The 26384-nt window shown below is 35.4% G+C and overlaps 1 protein-coding gene across 1 annotated transcript in view; it reads right to left on the minus strand.

Annotated features, from left to right (window-relative positions):
• LOC150109709 (uncharacterized) overlaps window positions 1–26384 on the minus strand; it is a 288439-nt gene that overhangs the window by 67899 nt on the left and 194156 nt on the right. The window contains exons 13-14 of the mRNA XM_090403014.1: window positions 25616–25706; window positions 9833–9926 (exon numbers count right to left, since the gene is read on the minus strand). Coding sequence (XP_090259140.1) covers window positions 9833–9926; window positions 25616–25706 — 185 coding nt within the window. The remainder of the gene's footprint in view (window positions 1–9832; window positions 9927–25615; window positions 25707–26384) is intronic.

The following is a 26384-nucleotide window of genomic DNA, read 5'->3' on the forward strand; positions in this document are numbered from 1 at the left end:
ATGTTATCTTAAACAGAATTTAGCTTTGATGTAGTTGCTAAATAATTAATGAATTTTTAATTTCATCTGTATTTTTTTTTTTCACTAGAGGTCATGCCAGTAGAATAACTGGTGATCAAATCATTGTTTCTTTTGCTTACTGTGTGAAATGTAACTCAGCTTGTCCTTGTATATGTGTATATACTCGAGATGATTACCTTAATATGAAGGTTGAAACGTCAGGAAATTAAAATAGTTATTTATAACACGGTTATAAAGTCAATAATTTCTAAAATGGAGGCATTCCAGATAGGCACTAACAACATAAGGATGATCAAAGGAAAAGAAGCACAACTGGCAGAAGAATTAGAAAAGTATCACAATGCAATAAGCGATACTTTTATAACAATGCAATAAGTGTTACTGAAACAAAAAACATAATATATTCTAAATAATAACTACGTGATGTTATATTCAAGTAATAATGATTAGGGAAAGGATGGAGCAGCTATTGTATCAAATACAGTAAATCCTCAATTTTACGGACAAAATTTCTAGTCCATATGTCACTAGAAAATTAACACCCTGTTAATTTTAAAATGCTTTTAACCAAGATTTGCTTTTAACAAAAAATAACCTGTTAATTTAATTATTAATTTCCTGTTATATTGAAAAATTTTGGCTAATGGGCCATCATATGTTGGAAAAACACTGTAGTAATTTAGCTGACATAAATGAGTCGTCACCCATAAAACATGTCCGGCGAATGATTAGCAAGTGATCACATCAATCGTGCTGTAATATTGGTTCTTTTGTCGTGACTTTCTGCGGCAGTTTTAACATGTGCTGGCCAACGTTCAGAAGTGCGCTTAGCCATGCCCAGTAGTGTGCATTTGTTTACTCGCGATGAATGCTTTATGTGCATACGCATTTTATAGACCTATATTCGGAAAATCTACTTTATTATATAACAGACTTTCGGATTTAACGAACATCCCCTTGCCCGCATTAGTCCGTTATATTGAGGATTTACTGTATTATCAGATCTCAAAGTTCGATCTTTTAAGGCACTTATAATTATATCAAACTACTCAGATCTTGAGCTGCTTCTCATCTCAAAACAATTATCCTCTATAAATCTCTAATGGGTATCAATTTGTTGGAAAACACGAAGTCACTGTAGCTCCACAATCTTCAAGTAATTCACTGCAGTTAATTTTCACAATTATGTGATCTGCAATCAACTAATGCAACAGTTGGAAAATCTTCAGCGATATTCTTCCAAAATTTATGCTTATTACACTGTAATATTCCAGACTTACGAGGATGGTGTGAAAATTTCTAGGAATAACAATGAAAAAACAAATTTATAATTTTGAAATTATTTTTATTTTTCAACATAATCTCAATTAAGACCAATACATTTATTCCAGCAATGCTCCAGTGCCATTATCCAATCCTTGTAGTGGTTCTCAGTAAGATCTGCAAAATACCCCTCTACGGCTGCAATCACCTCTTGATTTGAAGAAAAACGCTGACCAGCGAGGAAGAGTTTTAGTTTTGAGAAGAGACATAACTCAGAGGGAGCCAAATCTGGGGAATAGGGTGGATGTTCCAATAATTCATAGTGCAGATCCCTTAATTTTCCCATTGCCAAAACACCTTTGTGGGCAGGTTGTCCTGATGATTTTTATCTTCTGCAAACCAGGTCTTTTCTCACGAATTTTTTCATCTAGTCTGGTTAAAAGATCATAATAATATTCCCCGGTTATTGTTTTACCCTTTTCAAGATAATTAATAAACAAAATACCTTTAGCATCCCAAAACACTGATGCCATGCCCTTTTTTGCTGATGGAACTGACTGTGTCTTCTTTGTTTTTAATCTTTGTCAGTGATATCAGTCACAAAATCAAGTTAATATTATTTGCATATTTTGCTGATATATTCCTGGAACAATAGTTACCAATGATGAAATTATGAGTATGGGTTTCACCTTTAGGCAGATATAAAGGATATGCAATTAAGATGTAACTGCTTGGAAAGTAAGGCTATCTGGCTTAAAAAATTCAAAAGCAATGGCAAAGAAAACAGAACCATAGAGTTATTAGTATAGTCAAATTTGGAAATGCTTCCAAAATTGCATGGGATGTGTTAACGTGCAGGATTTCAGCATACATATATGTATTTATTTACTTGTTCTAGTGGCATGGATCTTTATGAATGTCAGTATGCACACCTTGGATTCTATGGAAGCTCTTGGCCAATGATCCTGTAATGCCTGTCCAAATAATCACGTATGATTGATAACTGCATATTTTATTTTGAAAATTATCCCTGTACAATTAAAATATTATTTTAATTGTGCAGTGTATAATTTTCATTGCTTGGTGCAAGACAGCCACCTTTCTAATCAGAGGCCTGATATTGCTGACAAAGATTTGGTCTCTTTCAAGTATCTGACTGAATCAGTCCACCTAGCTCTCAATCTTCTTCTTTTTCTGGGTCTTTTTCCCACCACCCTGGCATCAAACACCTGTTTTGCTTATCTTTTCTTTTCCAATCTGTTTAAGTGACACCATACCACCTTAAATTAGCTATGCTCAGACATTCTTGAAAACTAATAACATTGGGTTCCTTCCTAATATCTTAATTTTTAATAAGCCATTGATGCCATCTGTTTAGGCAACTAATTTTACTCAGAACTTTCATATCTGTGGTTTCTAATCTTGGATCAAGTGCTTTTTTCTAACCCAACTCTAAGATCCATACTGAAAACCAGTTTGAACACTGTCTTGTATACTGCTAGTGATTTAGTTAATTTCTCTCTTATTGCATATAAATTTATTCAATTGGCTCCCCATGATACCAGTTTTGCTTATTCTATTATATATTTCCAAATTTAATTTGCCATCTTCACTAAATACTGTGCCTGAATAGCTGAAATTCTTTATACTTGTTCTGTGTGTTCTCCATTGAGAATGCAGCTGAAGTCCACTATGTTCTTGCCTGTTTTCACACTTAAGGTTTTTCTAATACTGATTTTCATGCCAATTTTGTTACAGCTGTTATTCAATTTAATCAGGGAATCGTGGAGACTTGCACTGGATATGTACAGGAATACCTCATCATCATCTGCATAAAGCAAAGAGCTATGTCTGATATCTTGAATTCTAATATCAAGTTTAATGCCACTTTCTTTCATAATGTGAAAGAAAGTGGCATTAAATTGAAGGAAATTTGATTTTTACATCAAATTTCCTTCAATTCTACCTGCTGACTTAACTTAAACATAAGCTGTGTATTGTTCAGTATAACATTCCTTTTACCCCACATAACTGTAGCATTTTGAAAATTTTTCTCTGGTCAGTCACCTTGTCGTAAACCTTTTCCAAATTTACATAGAACAACAAGTTTCATTCTATCCACCTTTGTTATATTACCATTTTTTCAACCATTTGCTGTAAAGTGAAAATCTGATTTTGACAACCTCTATGTAGCCTGAACCCAGCTTTTTTTTAAGTTTTTCTTCCACAATATTTCTCAGCCTCAAGTATGTTTAAATAAGACAGCTGTTATTTAGTGATATCAGATCATCTTTTTTTTTTTTTTGTGCTAGCCAATTTTGAATAAACAAATAAATAAAAGGGAAGATGATATCTTTTAGATTTATATATAAACATTTCCTAAATGTATAGTGAAAATGCATTATTTCTTGTAATTATAAATTTCTTTATTAATGTTATATATAAAAACTTTCTGATGACGTTTTCAAGCCATTAAACAACTGTAGTCTTGTTTGTTTACAGAACAAGCGATGATTTTAATTTTGTTTCGTCAGCATGTTATTTTCCATGCCAGGCAGTAGTATGCTTGTGTGAAGTTTGTACTTCCAAATAGTATATGTATGAGAGAGAGAGAAATAGAACAGCTATAGCATTGGATTAGAAGAGAATATGTTCGGGGTGCTTAAGGGTCAAAGCTGTATAATTGAGAGGAGACCTCCACATAGACTTTAAAGGAATGCGGAGAACCGACCAGGGCTTCTGACCTAATGTCCAATCCTCACCTTCTCGTGGTGCACCCTGTTGGGTATCTACTTTGTTACTGAACAAACGAGGATGGGCTGGCAATTTGGGATTTAGCCGACCAAATTGTATTCTTATTGGTTAAACCAAAATAAAAAACGATGGTACAACATGTCAAAATTTCATGCCGCCTGGGGCATCGCCCGGTTAAACAAGGCCCCCGTTGTTTTTGCCAGGGAACCAGGGTGAACAGCGAAAAGTCAGCTACTGGAACAAATCTGAAAACAAACCCCAACTCAACATCACCAGAGTTAAAGATCGGTACTATCAACATAAGAAGCCTGAATGGCAAAGAAATGGAGCTAGCTGAGGAATTAGATAAGTACCAGATCGACATAATAGAGGTGACTGAAACAAAAAAGACCAAAACTGGTGAGATCTTTCTGAGCAATAAATACAAAATGTTATATTCAGGCAATGACAATCAAGGAAAAGAAGGAGTAGCCATAGTATTCAACACAAAATATGAGGCTAATCTTCTTGAATGGCAGTCAGTCTCAGGTAGAGTAATATGGGCAAATATGAGAATGGAGAACTGGACAATGAGACTTATTTGTGCCTATGGTCCCACAGAAGGTTCTACTAAGGTAGAAGTGGAGGAATTTTTTTGAGGCTTTAGAAAAAGCAACTGACACAATGAAAAAGGAAAAGTTGGTCCTTGTTGGGGATCTAAATAGAAGATTAGGAAATGATTGTGAGACATACAAAAATATTTTGGGAAAATTTGGAGAAAAGAGAAAAGCTAATAATAATGGCAAATATCTGTTGGATTTCTGCTCAGGACATGGACTGGTTATTACTAACACCATGTTCCAACATAAAAATGTGCACAAATTCACATGGAGAGAAGAGGCTAGGAATAAGAAAAGTCTCATTGACTATGTTATTGTTGATAGTGATGTTTTCTCCTTGGTGCAGGACACCAGAGTGTACAGAGGATTTGAAATTCGAAGTGATCACTATTTAGTCTTGAGCAGGATAAAATTGAATTTCATATTGAAAAGAATAACATGTAAGAAAGTTTTAAAGCGAATAAAAGTTGAGTAGCTCTCAGATGTGAACTGTAGACTAAAATACACAAAGATTATTGAAAAGAAAATGAAAGAGTTTGAGAACAGGAATCAAACCTTGGAGATTCAGTGGCAAACTCTGAAGAAAACACTGATTGATTCTGCCAGAGAAGCATGTGGTGAGGTTGTGTGCAAGGATAAAAAAATCAGAACTCCCTGGTGGACACAGGAAGTTAAAGAGGCAGTGAAGGAGAAGAAGAAAGCATATCAAAAGTTCCTGGCAAATAAGTCAGCTTTTACTCTTACAGAATACAGAGACAAATGTAAGAAAGCTAAACAGTGTGTAAAACTAGCTAAACAAAAGTCATGGGAGGACTTTGGCAAGAATATAGAAAATAAATATCAAGAAGGTGGCAAAATAATCTGGAGGTTGTTGAAGAAGCTGAGGAATGGAGGAAAGAGTGCTGTAAAAGGAGTTAGAGATGATAAAGGTGACATGAAAACAGGAGAAAAAGACATCCTTGAAGTATGGATTAATTACTTTGAAAAACTGCTAAATGAAACAAGCAGTGATGACAGCACAGTGATAAAAAACACTGCCCAGGCATGTAGTCAGGAATACATATCCATACTTGAAGTAGAAAAAGCCATCAAAGGCTTGAAATGTGGAAAGGCAGCAGGAGTAGATGGTATTCGACCAGAAATGCTGAAGTATGGTGGTATAAAAGTCTTACAGTGGCTGCACTGCATAGTTCAGAAAGCCTGGACAGAGGGACGAATTCCCGATGATTGGAGTGGAGCTCTCATAGTACCCATATATAAAAAGGGAAATAAAACTGAATGTGAGAATTACAGAGGTATTTCCCTTCTGAGTGTTCCTGGCAAGATCTATGCGAGTATACATGAGAAATGGTTGAGAAGAATTGTGGAAGAAAAGCTTGGTGAAGAACAAGCTGGATTCAGGCCAAATAGAGGCTGTCAGGATCAGATCTTCACTTTACGACAAATAGTCAAGAAAGCATGGGAATATAACAAAGATCTGTATTTAAGTTTTGTCGATTTGGAAAAGGCATATGACAAGGTGCCAAGAGAGAAGCTATTCAATATGCTGCAGTTATATGGTGTCAATGGGGCATTATATCAAGCAATACTTAGTCTTTATTTGAGTTGTGAGTCAGCAGTTAGAATTGAAGGAAGTACAAGAAGATGGTTTAATGTTAAATCTGGTGTGAGACAAGGATGTACATTATCCACTCTGTTATTCATTATTTATATGGATCACATTATGAAGGAATGTGGTATTAAACCTGATATCAGAATTGGAGATGTTAATGTCAGCTCTTTGCTTTAAGCGGATGATGTTATACTTCTAAATAAATCCGCTACAAGTCTGCAAGATTCTCTGACTAAATTGAATAACTGTTGTAATAGATATGGTATGAAGGTCAGCAATAAAAAGACAAAGACAATGAAAATAGGCAGAATCATTGAAAATATCCACTGTGTTGTGAATGGAGAACCTGTGGAACAAGTAAAACATTTCAGCTACTTAGGCATGATTTTTACTGAAGATGGTAAATTAAATATAGAAATAGACAACAGAATCAGCAAAGCTGGTATGGTGGGAAGTCAATTGAATAAATTCATATGGAATAAGAGACAAATTAGTTGGAACACTAAATTAACTGTATACAAGACAGTGTTCAAACCAGTTTTAACTTATGGATCTGGGTCAGAAGTAAAACACTTGACCAAAGACTAGAGACCGCAGATATGAGAGTCCTGAGAAAGAGTAGAGGCATGAACAGATGGCATCAATGGCAATATCATATTAAAAATGAGGATATTAAGAAAGGATATTAAGAAAGAACATTGTCTGCATCCAGGAATGCGTTAGCAGAGCTAATCTCAGGTGGTATGGTCACTTAAACAGAATGGGAGAGGAAAGATTAGCAAAACAAGTGTTCTCTGCCAGGTTGGCAGGAAAACGACCCAGAGGAAGATCAAGATATAGGTGGATTGATACGGTACAAAGTGCCTTAGACGATAAAAATATAAGATCTGATAATGTTGGAGTCTTGACAAGCAACAGACTGATTTGGAGGAAAATTGTAGATAGGAAGTTAGTAATGATGTAAATTTTTCATGTAGTACTGTTATATCCTGTACATCACTTGAGGGTACATGGCAGGAATTTGATGATGACGACGATGATGATGATGATCAGAATATGTTCTAAAATAGGATATTCTTGGACTGCATGAAGTCAGACGTAATGGTGAAGAAATTCTTCAATTAACAAATGGAGATGGAACTATAATCGGAGATAGATATGGTATAGCAAAAATAATTGGAGAATTTTACTCAGCATTATATCAGGATGATGAATTAAATGAAGAAGACAACTAAAGGAAGCTAAGTTGTTGTATAAATAATAGTGATATATATATAATTTTCTTAAAGTATTGGACAATTCTTTTTGATATGTTAATCAGCAAATGTATTTTGGTTAAACGCTGTAAACTCTCTCGTTTTATTTTATTTTTTTTATTTTATTTATTTTTTTGGAAGTTTATTTTCAACTTGGTTAGACTATAATAAATTTAGTTTAATCCTTTACCCAAACTTTGCCTACACTTAGGTAAAGGATTAAACTAAATTTATTATAGTCTAACCAAGTGGAAAATAAACTTCCAACATCTTTCTCTAAATCCAGAGTAAATTAATAATAAGGTGGTACACCTTTTAGCAACCTGTATAAGTAAATATGACCTCTCCATTGTTTCTGCCCTGGTATCACCACTTCTGGGTCTGCCCTCCTACTGACAAGACCTCAATAAAGGTTGAAACCAGTCTGGGTAGTGGCCCTTCCCTTAATGCATAGCATTAGACATGTCTGCAAGGAGATGTGTTTTGCATTATGGGAGATACTGAGACAAGGAGTGATGAGAGCTTGGTCCACTTTTGCTACGAATTGCCTCAGTCCTGAACTAATTCAGGAGCCAACTTTGTTTGCCTACACTTGGGTAAAGGATTAAACTAAATTTATTATATTATAATGCTGTAAACTCAAAAGTGATGAATTTTTGTTTCAAGGATAAGGAAAAAGTTTCTACATAAGAAGGGAACTTTAAAATTGTCTTTCTAATTTAAAATTGTTTCTCCCATTCTCTTTTAAAATTGAGAATGGGAGAAACATTACAAGTTTGAAGTTACCTGAACCCAGCTTCTTGTTAAGTTTTTTTCCCACAATATTTCTCAGCCTCAAGTATGCTTATATAGGACAGCTGTTATTTGTGTGTTCTAATCAAATCCTGTGATAGAGAAGTAATCTTGTGTGATGCTTATTTTCTTTATATATGATGTTAAGTTTGTGGGCCTTTTTCTCTTTAGAATATAGGTGTTAAGTTATAATACTGATTCAATAAGTCAGCTTGTGCTCTGGGTTCTAGCCAAATGGTAATATAACAAGAGTCGGAACCTGAATTTTGTAGATCTGGAAAATTATAGAACAAGGTGCCAAGAAAAAGCTATAATTATATGTGGTAAATGAAACATTATATGGAGCAACATATTGTCTATAGTTATAATCAGCAGTTAGAATGGAAGAAAATACAGGAAGGTAGTTTGATGTATAATCAGGTGTAAGAAAAGGGTGCTCACTGTCTCTACTCTTATCATCTACATGGATTGCATTATGAAAGAAAGTGAATTAAACCTGATATTAGAATAATAGGTATCAAATTTAGCTCTTTGCTTTATGTAGAATAATAAACACATTCAGTGGAAGTCTCTAGAGTCCTCTGATTAAATTGAATAATAGCTGTAACAAATTTGGCATGAAAAATCAGTATTAAAAAAACTATGAAAACAGGCAGCAACACAGAAAGCTTAAGCTGCATTTTTAATGGAGAACCTATAGAATAAGTTAAAAATTTCAGCCATTTAGGCACATTTTTTTAGTGAAGATGGCAAATTAAATGTGGAAACAGACAGCAGAATAAGCAAAGCTGGTATGCTGGAGAACTGCTTAAATAAAGTTATGTGGAATAAGAGAGAAATTAACCAAAACAACAATGTAGCAGGGTACAAAATGATTTTCAGTTATGTTAGAAATAAAGCACTTGATCAAATATTGGAAACAACAGATATGAAAGTTTTGAGAAAAATTAGTGGCCTGAACCGATGTCATCAATGAGAGTATCATATTAAAAATAAAGATATTAGGAAGGAATTTGACACTGTTGACATTCAAAACGAGCAAGGCTAATCTAAGGTGGTATGAGGTCACTTAAACAGAATGGGAGAAGAAAGGTTAGTGAAACAGGTCTTTGATATCAATATGGCAGGAAAGACTCACAGGAAGACCAAGGATTGGTGGATTGATTGCTAGAAATGCATTAGAAGAATGAAATGCTGGACAACAATACCAGAAATGCTGATTAGTAAAAGACTAATTTGAATGAAATTGTTGATAAGAGATTAGTAATAACAAACTTAATCATGCAATCACTCCACGTGGTACATATCAAGAAATTGATATATGATTAGTCTATTCCGAAAAATACAAAACAGAAAGAAGCAGTAAGAAAAACACAGAAATATGAAAAGAATTTTAGTGTGTGTGTGTGGGGGTCTTTCAAAGTGTAACTGTCTGAAATCTGACGTTGCGGTGAGCTATACTTTTAGCTTTTATTATTTAAATATGTTAATAAAGCAGCCAAACAAATACTCTATTGTTCTGCTTATTTTCTTACCTGGAGAGGAATTACCAGATGGGGTGATTTCCTGCTTACCTCCTTTAAGACCACCCCAAAAAAACTGACTAGATTTTTCTTGAGACTCTGCAATCTATATATAAAATAAGAGAATGGAGTGTTTTGATTTTATTCATCATTTTTTATGAAACATGATGTTCAATTAGACAGTTAAACTATAGTAAGAATAATTTGTATGTAGGTGTAACTGCTTGGATATGTAGGGGGAGTAAATAATATGTACTGTACAAATTATCTACACAAAAATAGAATTCATAAGCAAATATCCTTAAATAAAATTCTTTGTAAACAGTTAAAATACATCATGCAATTTTTCCAAGTCTGATAATATCTGCTTGAGTGTATATGTTACCGCTAAAGTGCAGAAATCAGTTATTCTACAGATTATCTAGATATTGTGCAGATTAACTAGGGTGATCCGTTAAAGTGCCGAAAATTTTTCATTTCTCAAATTACCTAGGTAATTTGCAAATTACCTAGATAATCTGCACATTACCTACTAGGCACTCATTAAAGTGAAAATAAGATCTTTGCTGGAACAACAGCAACGTTTCTGTACGCTTAAATTAACATAATGTTATTTATTTATTTTTCGATATCTAAAGAATCAAGTTAATACAATCAAGCAATCAATAAATTAGTTGAATCAATCATCGATCAATTAAAAAACTATAATACAAAGAATCAAATGGTTTGAAATATTATTACAATTAAGGAAATGAATTTGCAAAACATATGACACTGGCGAAACCAAACTAAAAGTGGAGAGAGAGAGAGGGGGGGGGAAGGAGTAGGGAAAGGAAATGAGGGAAACAAACTTTTGAACTTTAACGATAGGGAAGCCGTTAATGTGCACATTACCTAGGTAAAATGCGGAAAACTCTCGATTCCGCACGTTAACGGAGCAAATCAGTTAATCTGCAGATTAGCTAGGTAACGTGCACATTAACGGCTTCTGAGCTTTAGCGGCAACATATATACACAGTGTGCCCATTAAGTAATGAGCTTGATTTTTCACAGGACAACTCTTTGATGATAAAAGTAACAAAAGTGTTTAGTTTTTGACTGCTAGAGTATGTTGTAACTGCAGGTGCAACTTTTGAATTGGGTGACACAGCAGTTTTTGTGTGGCAACTGTTGAAGTAAGAGTGTGTGTGCATGGTAAAAGCTAGGGAAATTATTGCCTATGACAGCCAAACAACCACTAAGCTACTTGCTGTGCAGCTTGGAGTCAGTAAGGAAACATCAAGATTAATCTTAGAAAGAGATTTGCACAAGAGGAAGATTTGTTCAAGGTTTGTGCCACACACATTGACACAACAGTGAGATCACCAGATTGTATGTTGTCAAAATTTCATTCATGCAGTTGATCAAGATAGTGATGTGTTGCAAAGAACTGTCTGGTGTTGAAAGTTGGTGTTTTCAGTTTGATCTGGAAATGAAACAGCACAGCATGGAACGTTTTCTCCCTGGCAGAAGAAAGTCAGGTGGCAAAAATCATCAAGACAATGTTCATTGTTTTTTTTCTCGATGCTGCTGGAATTATCCACTACAAATTTTTTCTGAGGGCACCACAGTGAGTGGAGTAACGCAATATCTGTACTCCAGCACGTGATGTGTCAGGAAAGAACTGTTTCACAACAACAATTGGTTTCTGTTGCATGACAACATGCCTGTGAAACAGTTTCTGGCTTCAAAATCGATCTGTGTGATTGAATGACTGAACATCCCCCTATGCGCCAGATTGACTCATGCACTTTTTCCTCTTCGCAAAGATGAAGTGTGCCTTGACAGGGGAGTGTTTCAATGACATTGAGGCCATCCATCTAACACGGTGTGAACCAGACACTGGAGGAGGTTCCCATTCAGGACTTCCACTGTGCCTTTGAACACCCGTACGACAGATGTAAACATTGTATGGAGTTGGAAGGAGACTATTTTGAATCAGTGTAATTGACAATTCCAAATATAGTTCTTGTTTTGATATAATTGTTGTCTCATTACTTAACGGGCACACAGTGTGTGTATGTATATATGTGGTTCAACTAGACTAGTACAAATTTCATTCCTCTCTCATGTGAAGTGCTGACAGTCCCCACAGTATGACAAATGGTGCAAGTTGCATTTTTAGACATAGGTGGGTCATCAAGCTCTCAATAAAAAAAGGATGTATAAAATGACTGGGGGTGCTTAAGGGTCAAAGCTGTATAACTGAGAGGAGACCTCCACATAGCCTTTAAAGGAATGCGGAGAACCGACCGGGGCTTCTGACCTAATGTCCAATCCTCACCTTCTCGTGGTGCACCCTGTTGGGTATCTACTTTGATACTGAACGAACGAGGATGGGCTGGCAATTTGGGATTTATCCAACCAAATTGTATTCTTATTGGTTAAACCAAAATAAAAAATGATGGTACAACATGACAAAATTTCATGCCGGCTGGGGCGTCGCCGGGTTAAACAAGGCCCCCGTTGTTTTCGCCAGGAAACCAGGGCGAACAGCGAAAAGTCAGCTACTGGAACAAATCTGAAAACAAACCCTAACTCAACATCACCAGAGTTAAAGATCGGTGCTATCAACGTAAGAAGCCTGAATGGCAAAGAAATGGAGCTAGCTGAGGAATTAGATAAGTACCAGATCGACATAATAGGGGTGACTGAAACAAAAAAGACCAAAACTGGTGAGATCTTTCTGAGCAATAAATACAAAATGTTATATTCAGGCAATGACAATCAAGGAAAAGAAGGAGTAGCCATAGTATTCAACACAAAATACGAGGCTAATCTTCTTGAATGGCAGTCAGTCTCAAGTAGAGTAATGTGGGCAAATATGAGAATGGGGAACTGGACAATGAGACTTATTTGTGCCTATGGTCCCACAGAAGGTTCTACTAAGGTAGAAGTGGAGGAATTTTTTGAGGCTTTAGAAAAAGCAACTGACACAATGAAAAAGGAAAAGTTGGTCCTTGTTGGGGATCTAAATAGCAGAGTAGGAAATGATTGTGAGACATACAAAAATATTTTGGGAAAATTTGGAGAAAAGAACAAAGCTAATAATAATGGCAAATATCTGTTGGATTTTTGCTCAGGACATGGACTGGTTATTACTAACACCATGTTCCAACATAAAAATGTGCACAAATTCACATGGAGAGAAGAGGCTAGGAATAAGAAAAGTCTCATTGACTATGTTATTGTTGATAGTGATGTTTTCTCCCTGGTGCAGGACACCAGAGTGTACAGAGGATTTGAAATTGGAAGTGATCACTATTTAGTCTTGAGCAGAATAAAATTGAATTTCATATTGAAAAGAATAACATGTAAGAAAGTTTTAAAGCGAATAAAAGTTGAGCAGCTCTCAGATGTGAACTGTAGACTAAAATACAGAAATATTATTGAAAAGAAAATGAAAGAGTTTGAGAACAGGAATCAAACCTTGGAGATTCAGTGGCAAACTCTGAAGGAAACATTGATTGATTCTGCCAGAGAGGCATGTGGTGAGGTTGTGTGCAAGGATAAAAAAATCAGAACTCCCTGGTGGACACAGGAAGTTAAAGAGGCAGTGAAGGAAAAGAAGTAAGCATATCAAAAGTTCCTGGGAAATAAGTCAGCTTTTACTCTTACAGAATACAGAGACAAATGTAAGAAAGCTAAACAGTGTGTAAAAACTAGCTAAACTAAAGTCATGGGAGGACTTTGGCAAGAATATAGAAAATAAATATCAAGAAGGTGGCAAAATATTCTGGAGGTTGTTGAAGAAGCTTAGGAATGGAGGAAAGAGTGCTGTAAAAGGAATTAAAGATGATAAAGGTGAAATGAAAACAGGAGAAAAAGATATCCTTGAAGTATGGAGTAATTACTTTGAAAAACTGCTAAATGAAACAAGCAGCGATGACAGCACAGTGATAAAAAACACTGACCAGGCATGCAGTCAGGAATACACATCCATACTTGAAGTAGAAAAAAAGCCATCAAAGGCTTGAAATGTGGAAAGGCAGCAGGAGTAGATGATATTCGACCAGAAATGCTGAAGTATGGTGGTATAAGAGTCTTACAGTGGCTGCACTGCATAGTTCAGAAAGCCTGGACAGAGGGACGAATTCCCGATGATTGGAGTAGAGCTCTCATATTACCCATATATAAAAAGGGAAATAAAACTACATGTGAGAATTACAGAGGTATTTCCCTACTGAGTGTTCCTGGCAAGATCTATGCAAGTATACTTGAGAAACGGTTGAGAAGAATTGTGGAAGAAAAGCTTGGTGAAGAACAAGCTGGATTCGGGCCAAATAGAGGCTGTCAGGATCAGATCTATAATTTACGACAAATAGTCGAGAAAGCATGGGAACATAACAAAGATCTGTATTTAAGTTTTGTCGATCTGGAAAAGACATATGACAAGGTGCCAAGAGAAAAGCTATTCAATACGCTGCAGTTATATGGTATGGAGTCAATGGGGAATTATATCAAGCAATACTTAGTCTTTATTTGAGTTGTAAGTCAGCAGTTAGAATTGAAGGAAGTACAGGAAGATGGTTTAATGTTAAATCTGGTGTGAGACAAGGATGTACGTTATCCCCTCTGTTATTCATTATCTATATGGATCACATTATGAAGGAAAGTGGTATTAAACATATCAAAATTGGAGATGTTAATGTCAGCTCTTTGCTTTATGCAGATGATGTTATACTTTTAAATAAATCCGCTACAAGTCTGCAAGATTCTCTGACTAAATTGAATAACTGTTGTAATAGATATGGTATGAAGGTCAGCAATAAAAAGACAAAGACAATGAAAATAGGCAGAATCATTGAAAATGTCAACTGTGTTGTGAATGGAGAACCTGTGGAACAAGTAAAACATTTCATTTACTTAGGCACAATTTTTACTGAAGATGGTAAACTAAATATAGAAATAGACAACAGAATCAGCAAAGCTGGTATCGTGGGAAGTCAATTGAATAAATTCATATGGAATAAGAAAGAAATTAGTCGGAACACTAAATTAGCTGTATACAAGACAGTGTTCAAACCAATTTTAACTTATGGATCTGAGAGCTGGGTCAGAAGTAAAACACTTGACCAAAGACTAGAGACCGCAGATATGAGAGTCCTGAGAAAGATTAGAGGCGTGAACAGATGGCATCAATGGCAATATCATATTAAAAATGAGGATATTAGGAAAGAACTTGACATTGTCAGCATCCAGGAATGCGTTAGCAGAGCTAATCTCAGATGGTATGGTCACTTAAATAGAATGGGAGAGGAAAGATTAGCAAAACAAGTGTTCTCTGCCAGGTTGGCAGGAAAACGACCCAGAGGAAGACCAAGATATAGGTGGATTGATACTGTACAAAGTGCCTTAGACAATAGAAATATAAGATCTGATAATGTTGGAGTCTTGACAAGTAACAGACTGATTTGGAGGAAAATTGTAGATAGGAAGTTAGTAATGATGTAATTTTTTCATGTAGTACTGTCATATCCTGTGCACCCCTTGAGGGTACATGGCAGGAATTTGATGATGATGATGATGATAAGATGACTGTGATCTATGTGGAGACTAGAAAGAACAACTTCCTCTCTTCTGTTTCTATGTTGACCAAACTGCCAATGTTTAGTTTCAGGCTTAATCTCGCTCAATGTGTCAAGGCTTCCTGCCAAAAAGACTGCCAATGGGTAATTAGCTTTAACCTTATAAGCTGCCTGAAGTCTGTATATGGGACATGGAAAAGGATGAGCTGATCTAGCAGCTGCAATCTCATTTCTGTTAATTCCAATGTGACTTGAATCCAACACAACTGAACAACAAAATTGTCTTCGTTTCGTATAAAACAGTTGGAAAACGTCACAAAGCACTGGATGTGGGTTATACACAGGGGATGAGATGGCAATCGTCCCCTGTGTATAATGAACTCAGTGGATCTGTATAAATTACACAGGAGATGGTAGAATTTTTCTTTTATATGTATAAGTGCAGCTGAATGGCATGCAACTGCTGTAAAATTATAGCAATTAATGGAATTCTAGCAACACAACTAAGAGAGGTCTCAGATCTTGAATTATCAGTATAGATGGGCAAGATATCAGAGTAGGCTGCTCTGAGTGCATTAAACAATTGCAGATACACAGATGGAGTATGAGACTTCTATAGTTGACAAAGTGAGAGGCTACAGGATGGAGTGTAAACCTGACATGGAGGAATGCTGTTATGCTAAGTGTAGGCAATGTTGTCAACATTCATGCCAATGGATTGCATAGTCTCTTTAACATGCACACCAAAAGGATGTATGACATTGAGCTTCCCAATGCAGAGAAAAGAGACTAATCCACATAGGATGCTCTGGAAGAGACTTTATTTTTAGGACATAAATCATAGAGCCAACTCATCTGCTTCAACACAAAGACTTTTAATAGGTGATGTGAAAAAGCACCAGCAGCTATTCATATACCTTGATGATGGATAGAGTTCAGCCACTGGAGTGTCACCTCCCTTAATTTCAGGCTTAAAATGTAAACCTGGAATCCATAATCCCACTTTGACTGTACAAGTTCATGATGAAGGAACATCGATCAGCACCTCATTCTGTAGAGAATAAAGTGCAAGGAGATTCAATTTTTTTCTATTTTACATCTGTCCCTAATTTGACAAATGTTTGTAAAGACTGAGCTTTCTGTCATAGGTGTCTCTCAAAAACTTGGCCCATGGTGCTACTGGAATAATACTGACTCATTGTTAAATTAGGATCTGAGTGAAGGATCCATTTTCTGCAGAAGTGTACACAGTTTTTTCCTGCTGAAAACTTTAATCCATTACTAAGAGCCCATGAAGAGATTAATTGTTTGTGGAAGTTATCTTTCAGTTACTCTCATATTGCAGGGATGAAAGTAAATTGTGAAATCAACAAAGAGTACCATTTACTATGAGCGGAAGCTGTTCAGTGACTGAATTACCTCTGATAGCAAAGAGCATCATACTTGAGACAGCCTTGATTTTGTTCTTGATGATATGGCCAAGATAACGTGCTTCCCATTTGGACTTGGAAAAATCAGCTGGACAAAAGTTTTTAATAAAAACAGGAAGGTCCCCCCTCAGAACAAGATTAAAGAGGTCTTTTAATGTACTCTATCTCCTGGCTCTATCTAAAGTTGTCCATGTGAAAGAAGACTGAAACCAGATGTTTCATATTAGGAAAGCATCTCTTATACATGTTTCTAAATGGATCAAATGGTCCAATATTGACTGGTGTCTATGAAAGCTCCCATTCTGTGTTGGAAAGACATTTGTTGCTTTCTAATTACCAGAGAGACCTTGCATTTATAATTTTTTTTTTCAATATATCTTAAAGAGCAGCTGGTCAGAGTGATAGGTCAATAATTATTTGTTTGCATTGGATCCTTTCCAGGTTTTGGAATGGCAATGACAATTGACTTATGCCAAGAATCCAGAAAAACTTCCTCTAAGTATTCTGTTATATAATAAGAGGAGATCCATGGAAGATGATGGGAGTGCTTTATAACCTCATAATGTATGTCATCAGGACCAGCTGCACTGGCATGACAGAACAGAAGAGCTCATATTAGTTCCTACTTAATGAAAGGCAGATTTGTAGAAAGTTAAGCAGCAGTTTCTCTTGTTGCTCTTTCAATATTAAAAATTCAGGAGAATAGGAAGCTGTTGCTCAGGATTTTAGCAAAATTATCTCCACCATGTCTGCTATAGAGTTTTAGGATCAGATCAACAATAATACATACATTATGTTCCAAGGTAGACAAATGGTGTGCTCTATATCTACCTTTCATTCACATAATGTCCATCTTACAGAATGCACGTTTAAAGGCTATTATATTTGATGTTGTGGGGTATCTACAAAATATATCCCATGCTTTATCCAGATCTTTTTTGGTTGCTTGATACTCTGGATTCTACTGGTTTTTGAATAATTGGAAACTGAGATGATGTTTATGGAATTGTTGCAACTGTTGCTGTCTGAACAATACAATTTGTGATATACTTCACTGCCTTATTGATAGGTGTTTGACTGACTGATTATCAGCATTAAATCTTGCAAGATGAGAAAAAGTATTCCAGTCAGCCTGGTCCATTTTCCACACAGACATTTGTGTAGGAGAACACAGCTCCTGTGAAGACATACTGCAAATAACAAGAAAATTATTGCTTCCATAGATGTTCTCTTTAACATCCCAAATGAGCAATGGAAAGATGACAGGGAAACAGACTCTAAGATCTATTGCAGAATATGAGCAGGAAGGCATAAGAAAAAAAAAAAAGTATCGTTAAGAAGGGGGGAGGTCACGATTGTTGAGCATTCGCTCAATCATACAATCTCATCCATTCACGGTGGCACTACCCCAAAGATTGTGGTGCCCATTAAAGTCTGGACTGAGGCAACTACAATATAAGATTATCAAGTTCAGTCTCATTTAACTCAGCTTGGAGGTAAATAAATGGAACACACTGTAATAAGAAATCCTAGTTAAGTGAAATGCTACTGCTTCCAGAGCAGGACATGTTGGAAAAGAATACGATTGGCCAAGCTACTCCACAATGAGCCAGGCCATCTCTGGTTCTGTCCTTAAGCTTGGATTCTCACTGGGTTTTAAATGTTTTCTACAGACAGAAACACAGGTTTAAGTTTCTGCAGCAGAAAACTTTGATATCATCAATATTATAACAAAATCCATGACAGTTCTGCTGTAGAAATTTTCCTTTTGTTTTGGTTTGGTATGCTTATCTGATTTCTGCGATGTTGATGGCATACCTCTGTCAAACTTATGCTTATCTATTGATTTAGAGAAGTATAAATGGCCAGTGTCCATCTCTTCTTCTTTCTAAAAAAAAGAAAGTCACCTTGATCTCTTTTTTTTTTTTTTTAGAAAGTCAAGGTGCCCCACTTGACTTTCTAAAAAATATTATTTATCAATATGTTATCTATTAATAAGCAGTCAATGAGATGGTAAAATCAACTACAATGGCAATTTAGCATGCAAATCGTTATTTTTATTACCCCCCCCCCCACACACACAAATTATTGTGACATCGGCAGACTAAGGATTTCTTATTTTTTACATCTTTTACTTACACAATAAACAAAATTTATTTTTACTCTAGAGGCTAAACACAGAAATATTTGAAACCACTTCGAACTCCAAATAAGCAGAGTTATGATATATAAAGGCAACGAAATTCATCTCCCACCTACAAACATTCATGCCCAAGGCAGAATATGACCATGAAACCTGCTGGTTGAAGACAGTGGACAGACAGATCTTACAACTTAAGAGACATACTTATAGAAAGATGCTAGCAAATTAATATGGATAAAAGAAACAAGGAATAAGAAAAATCTCAATGACTGTGACATTGCTGATGTTGATTGATATCTTCATGCTGGTTCAGGACAGAAACACATAGCTTTGAAAAGGATGAAACCAAATACCAGATCGATTGCAGACTTGGGGTGGGAGGTGGGGGATAATAATTTTCACAAAATTATGAAGATTACTACCATATTGTTTCAATCTTCATATTAAGGCCATCATCTGGAGTGTACATACATATATGTATATATAAGGCATACACAAACAGAAACAAGATACATTACCATTCAAAAGAAGAGCCTCTATAGCTCAGTCGGTATAGACAAAGCCCTTTGGTCGGAAAGATTCTCATTCGATTCCCATATCCGAGACCAGATAAAGAGACCATCACCTTTATCTGGTCTCTTTCAACTAAAAGTGAGTTAACTGGTCTCATATGGAGAGAGAGGGTTTTTTCACCCAGAAACTGGAGTTTTTCATCAGAACAGGCAAACCGGCCTGTCGACATGCACACAGATCTACAATCATAAAATACATACTTCATCCTTCATTAGGAGGGCTCAACCCATCTTAAGGTATGGGAGAAGAAATGGGAAACTGCATATGAAATAAATAAATAAAAACCATTCAAAAGTATGCCAAAGCAACACTAATTTGATCAATCATTATTCTCCTAGCTTGACCTCTAGTTTAAAAAAAAAAAACTTACATCCAAGCTATAACATTTTTTACATGGCCAGAGAACTGATTCATATTATCTTTTAATACACCAATAAGTGGACTAATCAATAATTTTACGAGGTGGACAAACATATTCACAAGAATAAATTTTTATTGTTGCAAATATTTTGCCCAGAAACAAACTAGCCATCATCAGTGTATCAACATAATCACAAGGTGAAGCTAGAACAAAGAATGCTAATCCTCTTGTTGGTGGTGGACGATAGATGGCATTGTATGTTGTTGGAGAATTATTTGTGGAAATGGCAAGTTGTATGTAATTGGAGGATTAGTAATAGGATAGACGGTGGAATGTGTGTGTGTGTGTAGTGGTGTAGAGTAGAATGCTCTCCCACAATGAGTCCTTGCAGTTGTCATGTAATAACATTTAGAGATGGGTGGTTACAAAATAAAATATTACAATTAAAGCCAAAATGAAAAAGTCATTTGAAATAAAAATTTTATATAAATAATTGAATGACAGCATTATAATATATATAAAAAGAGGGGAATCAAGTCTTATGAGGTTAACTCTCTTCCCAAATCTTAACAATAGACAGTCAGTCATTCATTCCGATTTAAGCTTGGGAGGTGCAGAAGTGCATCTACACTCTATTTAAATAACCACTCAAACCTAAACATGCACCAATGTAAAAGGTGAGTATTGAACAAGAGCATATTGTGGTCAGCATCAACTCCATGATGAGCAAGGCAGATTTTTCAGGTTTATTTATTGCCGTTTTCTCATTGTGTAGGATTCTGTTTTGGGGGGATACAACATTTTTAGAACTACTTCTTCGGCTATAAAAACCACAAACAAAGATCAAATAGAAACTATGTTTTTATTTCAGCTAGTTTTGTTAAACACTTTGTTTCACTTCATCAGGAAAATACATGAACAGTAGTAGTATGTTACAGCAACCCACGAACCAGCATAAAGCGAATGCATGCATGCATGCTTTTTCATTGTTTAACGTTTTAAATATTTTTCACTAGAAATGCTGCTATTACTTGCTTACTAGTTTTTTCTACATGTTATGGAATGGGCATACTATGGTACTGTTGGATATTATTACATGTTATTCCCTGAATTTTCTATTAGACAAACAAATTTTCTATTTGACATTTTTGTTTATGGTTGTATACCAGAAGAAATACTATTATTATTATCTAAGACCTCCAGGAAGTAAGGGACTTATCAAGGGAGGCTATAAATCACCCAAATCAGCTGTCATACCTTCAATTAAATTCATTTGTACTAAATGTACTCAATACCCCTAAAGGCAAACTATTTCATTCACTCACTGCTCTGTGAGAGAAAACTTAGTTCTTATCCCTTTCTTGACTGTGAACAAACTTAACGTCCATGGATACTCCCATATTCTCTCTGCACTTTCCATATAATGAAAAATTACATCATGCAATATCTTACAACACCCATTCAAAAGTTTACAGACTTCTATCATATCACCCTCTTTCTCCTGTTAACCAGCATCCATAATCCACATATTCGCAATCTGTCCTATCTAAATCTCATAATCCAGATATAATCTTTATAACTCTTCTTTGCACCCCTTCCACAGCTCCTTGGAACCCAAGAGACCAAATCTGCACACAAAAATCCAGGTGCAGTCTTATTAAGGCCTTGAAATGAGGCAAAATGACTCCCTTATGTTAAGGTTGGTTTCAATATCACAATTATCTTCTGAGTCGCACATGCAGTTTTTGCTATGTGACCTTTGAACCTCAAATTCCTATCCAGCATTACGCCAGGATCCCTATCCTAAGTTTCTTGTAGCATAAGCACACTAATATAATATGCTGTTGGAAATATCAACACCCTCAACATTTACAAACATTAAACTGCAAGCCAGTTTCATCTACTCAAATTTCCAGCATATTGAAATCATTCTCTTAAGTACTAGATACCAGTAGCTTCTGATTGCCTTGCTTATATTCACATTATCAGCAAACATTTGCACATCTGTTATACCTTTCCTAATGTCATTAATGTACAGATTGAATATCAATGGTCATAGGAGTGAACCTTGGTATACACCACTGGTCACCTTAAAGGTGGCTAAATCCACGTCCAATGTATACAATGTTTTCATGCCTATCTGTCAACCATCCACTTATCCGAGTTAAGTTTATATTCCAAACACACATGCAACAGCCAGGTTATGTAACTGCCTTTCCTGTGGTATACTATCAAATGACTTAGCAATATCCAACAGTACCATAGTATGCCCATTCCTTTTATCCAATTCGGCCGACATTATTATAAAATATGAGAAATTGCTTAAGGGTCAAGGGGTGCTTAAGGGACAAAGCTATATAACTGAGAGGAGACTTCCACACAGCCTTCAAAGGAATGTAGAGAATGACCAGGGCTTCTAACCTAATGTCCAGTCCTCACCTTTTCATGGTGCACCCTGTTAGGTATCTACCTGGATACCGAATGGACGAGACTGGATGGGCTGGCAATTTGGAATTTAGCTGACCAAATTGTATTCCTATTGGTTTAAACCAAAATTTCAAATGATAGTGCAACTAGACAGAATTTCATGCCAGCTGGGCCATCGCCCGGTTAAACAAACACATGTTGTTTTTGATAGGGAACCAGAGCAAACAGCAAAGTCAGCTATTGGAATAAATCCTAAAACTTACCCGAACTCAACATTATCAGAGTTCAAGATCAGTACTATCAATATAAGAAGCCTGAATGGCAAAGAAATGGAACTAGCTGGGGAATTGAATAAATACCAGATCGACATAATATGGGTGCTGAAACAAAAAAGACAAAAACTGGTGAGATCTTTCTGAGCAATAAATACAAAATGTTATATTCATGCAATGACAATCAAGGAAAAGAAGAAGTAGCCATAGTATTGAGCACAAAATACGAGGCTAATCTTCTTGAATGGCAGGCAGTCTCAAGCAGAGTGATGTGGGTAAATATGAGAATGGGGAATTGGACAACGAGACTTATTTGTGACTATGGTCCCACAGAAGGTTCTACTAAGGTAGAAGTGGAGGAATTTTTTGAGGCTTTAGAAAAAGCAACTGACACAATGAAAAAGGAAAAGTTGGTCCTTGTTGGGGATCTAAATAGTAGAGTAGGAAATGATTGTGAGACATACAAAAATATTTTGGGAAAATTTGGAGAAAAGAGCAAAGCTAATAATAATGGCAAATATCTGTTGGATTTCTGCTCAGGACATGGACTGGTTATTACTAACACCATGTTCCAACATAAAAATGTGCACACAAATTCACATGGAGAGAAGAGGCTAGGAATAAGAAAAGTCTCATTGACTATGTTATTGTTGATAGTGATGTTTTCTCCCTGGTGCAGGACACCAGAGTGTACAGAGGATTTGAAATTGGAAGTGATCACTATTTAGTCTTGAGCAGGATAAAATTGAATTTCTTATTAAAAAGAAGAACATGTAAGAAAGGTTTTCAAGAGAAAAAAAGTTGAACGTTCTCAGATGTGAACTGTAGACTAAAATACACAAACATTATTCGAGAAAAAATGAAAGAGTTTGAGAACAGGAATCAAACCTTGGAGATTCAGTGGCAAGCCTTGAAGAAAGCCCTGATTGACTCAGCTAGAGAGGCATGTGGTGAAGTCGTTTGCAAGGATAGAAAAATTAGAACTCCATGGTGGACACAGGAAGTTAAAGAGGCAGTAAAGGAAAAGAAGAAAGCATATCAACAGTTCCTTGCAAATAAGTCAACTTGTGTTCTTACAGAATACAGAGACAAATGTAAGAAAGCTAAACACTGTGTAAAACTGGCTAAATAAAAGTCATTGGAGGACTTTGGCAAGAATAGAGAAAATAAATATCAAGAAGATGGCAAGATATTCTGGAGGTTGTTGAAGAAGCTCAGAAATGGAGGAAAGTGCTGGAATTAGAAATAATAATGGTGACATGAAAACAGGAGAAGATAACCCTGAAGTATGGAGTAATTACTTTGAAAAACTGCTAAATGAAACAAGCAGTGATGACAGAGCAGTGGTAAAAAAACACTCACCTGGCATGCATTTAGGAATACATACTTGAAGTAGAAAAAGGTGAGTTTCAAATTTGTGTCATTCAAATCAAAACAATATTTGTGTCATTCAAATCCGCAAGAAAATGAATTTCTAATTTATTGTACAGTTCAAGTACCTTCTCGAATTATATTGGCAGTGAGGGGTGGGGGTGGGGGGTTCCTCCGCTTCACTATCGTTTTCTGGATCTTCGACGATATCTAAAGTTAATCGATATCCAATAATATCATCGTCACTTAAGGTATTATCCACATGCTTGTTTCGAAACCGTAGTGCCTTGATTTTTTAAAAGTAATAGGCCTATAGATTTAAATTTTAATATGAATAAGAGACAAGGGACTTTGTTTAATTTTAGTGTTAAGAAGTTTCTTATTGAAGGTGTTTGTGATGCAACAGATAGTGATTCATCTGCCTCCAGCCTATAAAGCAATCTCCAGGATGTACAAAGGGGGGGGGGGGGAACTATCAGCACACAGGAGAAAAAGTCTGCATTCACTCGTAAGTACTTATAATATTATAAATTTGTGGTGATCAGAATGGGGCATGTCAATGAAAATCAGCAGAAATTAATTTAATGTTTATGTTTAATTAATTATTAATTAATGGTCAATTATTAATTAATAATAATAAATCAGCTAAATTAACAATTAATTATTAATTAATGTATTACAAAATAACCAATGTGTTCCATGAAAATTCCAGGATTTGTGAAGTGGTCTGTCATAGGAAAAGTTTGGGAAATGCTGGATTATCGGAATGAATTCTCCTTCTGTTCTCGTATCTGTGGGTGTACTATACTGCATAACTTCAAATCCGCATAAAAAGAGACCAAAGTGTATATAAAAGTTTAAAAGCACATACAATGTATAATTTAGATGGCCTGGTATTCTGGATGATTCTAATAGAGCTTTCATGTTAACCATCTATAAAAAGGGAAATAAAATCAAATGTCAGAATTAAAGAAGGATTTCCTTACTGAAGGTTTTGGGTAGTAAAACTTATGAAAGCACATTTAGAAGAGTTGCCGAGAAAAATAAACTTGAAGAACAAGCTACATCCAGATCAATCAAGGTTGTCAAGATCACATTTTCACTTTAAGACAAATAACCAGGATCTGTATTTGAGATGTGTAGATCTGGAAAATGCATATGACAAAGTATCAAGAGCTGGTCAAGAAGGTAAAATTATATGCTATAAATGGTACATTATATCAAACAGTACAGAATTGAAGGTGGTACATGAAGATGTGTGATATTAAGTCAGGAATGATGGGTGAGTGCGCATTATCTCAATTGTTATTCATCACCAATATGGAGTAGATTGATGAAGGATTTCATGATATCAAAACTGCAGATATTTAACTGATCTCTTTATTTATACAGATGTTATACTCTTAAATAAATCCAATACAAGTCTACAGGATTCCCTAACTAAATCAAATAACTACTATAATCAATTTGGCAAAATTAAGCTATAAAAAGACAGAACAAAATCAGCCAGAAACACCAAAAACCTTAGCTGCCTCCTGAATGGCAACACAGAACATGTACAATAGGTTCTCCATTCAGATGACAGCTGATATTTTCAACATTCCTGCCTATTTTTGTCAAATGCATTTAAACATTAACTACTTATACTTACCTCTCTTAACATGTCATTACTGAAACATTTCTCTGCTTCACTGCCCCTTAACGATAAACCAGAATTATGCGGACTAACATAATGTTCAGTCCTAAAATTAATTAATAATAACAGTAAGCAGTGCATGTCTAATCAATAAAAAATCATTTCAAACTAAAGGAAACACATTCAAAAACCCCAATGTTATTCAAGTTCAAATCTTTCCCACCCACTTAAATACTCTTTCCAGAAGATTTGTTGAAAAAGGAATGAGTTATTTTTGCAGTAACTAATAAGCCATTCAGTACTAAAACAAAAACAGTGGAATTTATTTTAAATACACACACAAAATGAAGCCATGATGTTCTCAATTCTTTGAAATCATACTTGTGAGTACTCCAAGAATACACTGCATGCCATTGAACTTTAAAATTGTAAACTGTCAAATCATTATATGATAGATGGTTTCCATCATCTAGAATAATGCTACTACCTGTTTAATAAAAATCTGAATGGCTTAAAACAGGACAATACAATGGTACCTTGGTTTGCAAGCATAATTCGTTCCGGAAACGTGCTTGTATCCACTCGTATATCAAAGTGAATTTCCCCATAAGAAATAATGGAAACTCAAATGATTCGTTCCAAAACTCAAAAATATTCATATAAAAACGATTAATACAAAATACATATACCTTCGTGTACCTTATATATGTATACCTTTTTTATATTTTTACTATTTAAATGTAATATACATAAAGTAATCAAATTTATTAATTACATTACATAT

This window comes from Typopeltis vanoorti, chromosome 2 (assembly GCF_054136105.1).
Source record: "Typopeltis vanoorti isolate ZY-2024b chromosome 2, IOZ_Tvanoo_1.0, whole genome shotgun sequence".
In the NCBI taxonomy this organism is placed as follows: domain Eukaryota; kingdom Metazoa; phylum Arthropoda; class Arachnida; order Uropygi; family Thelyphonidae; genus Typopeltis; species Typopeltis vanoorti.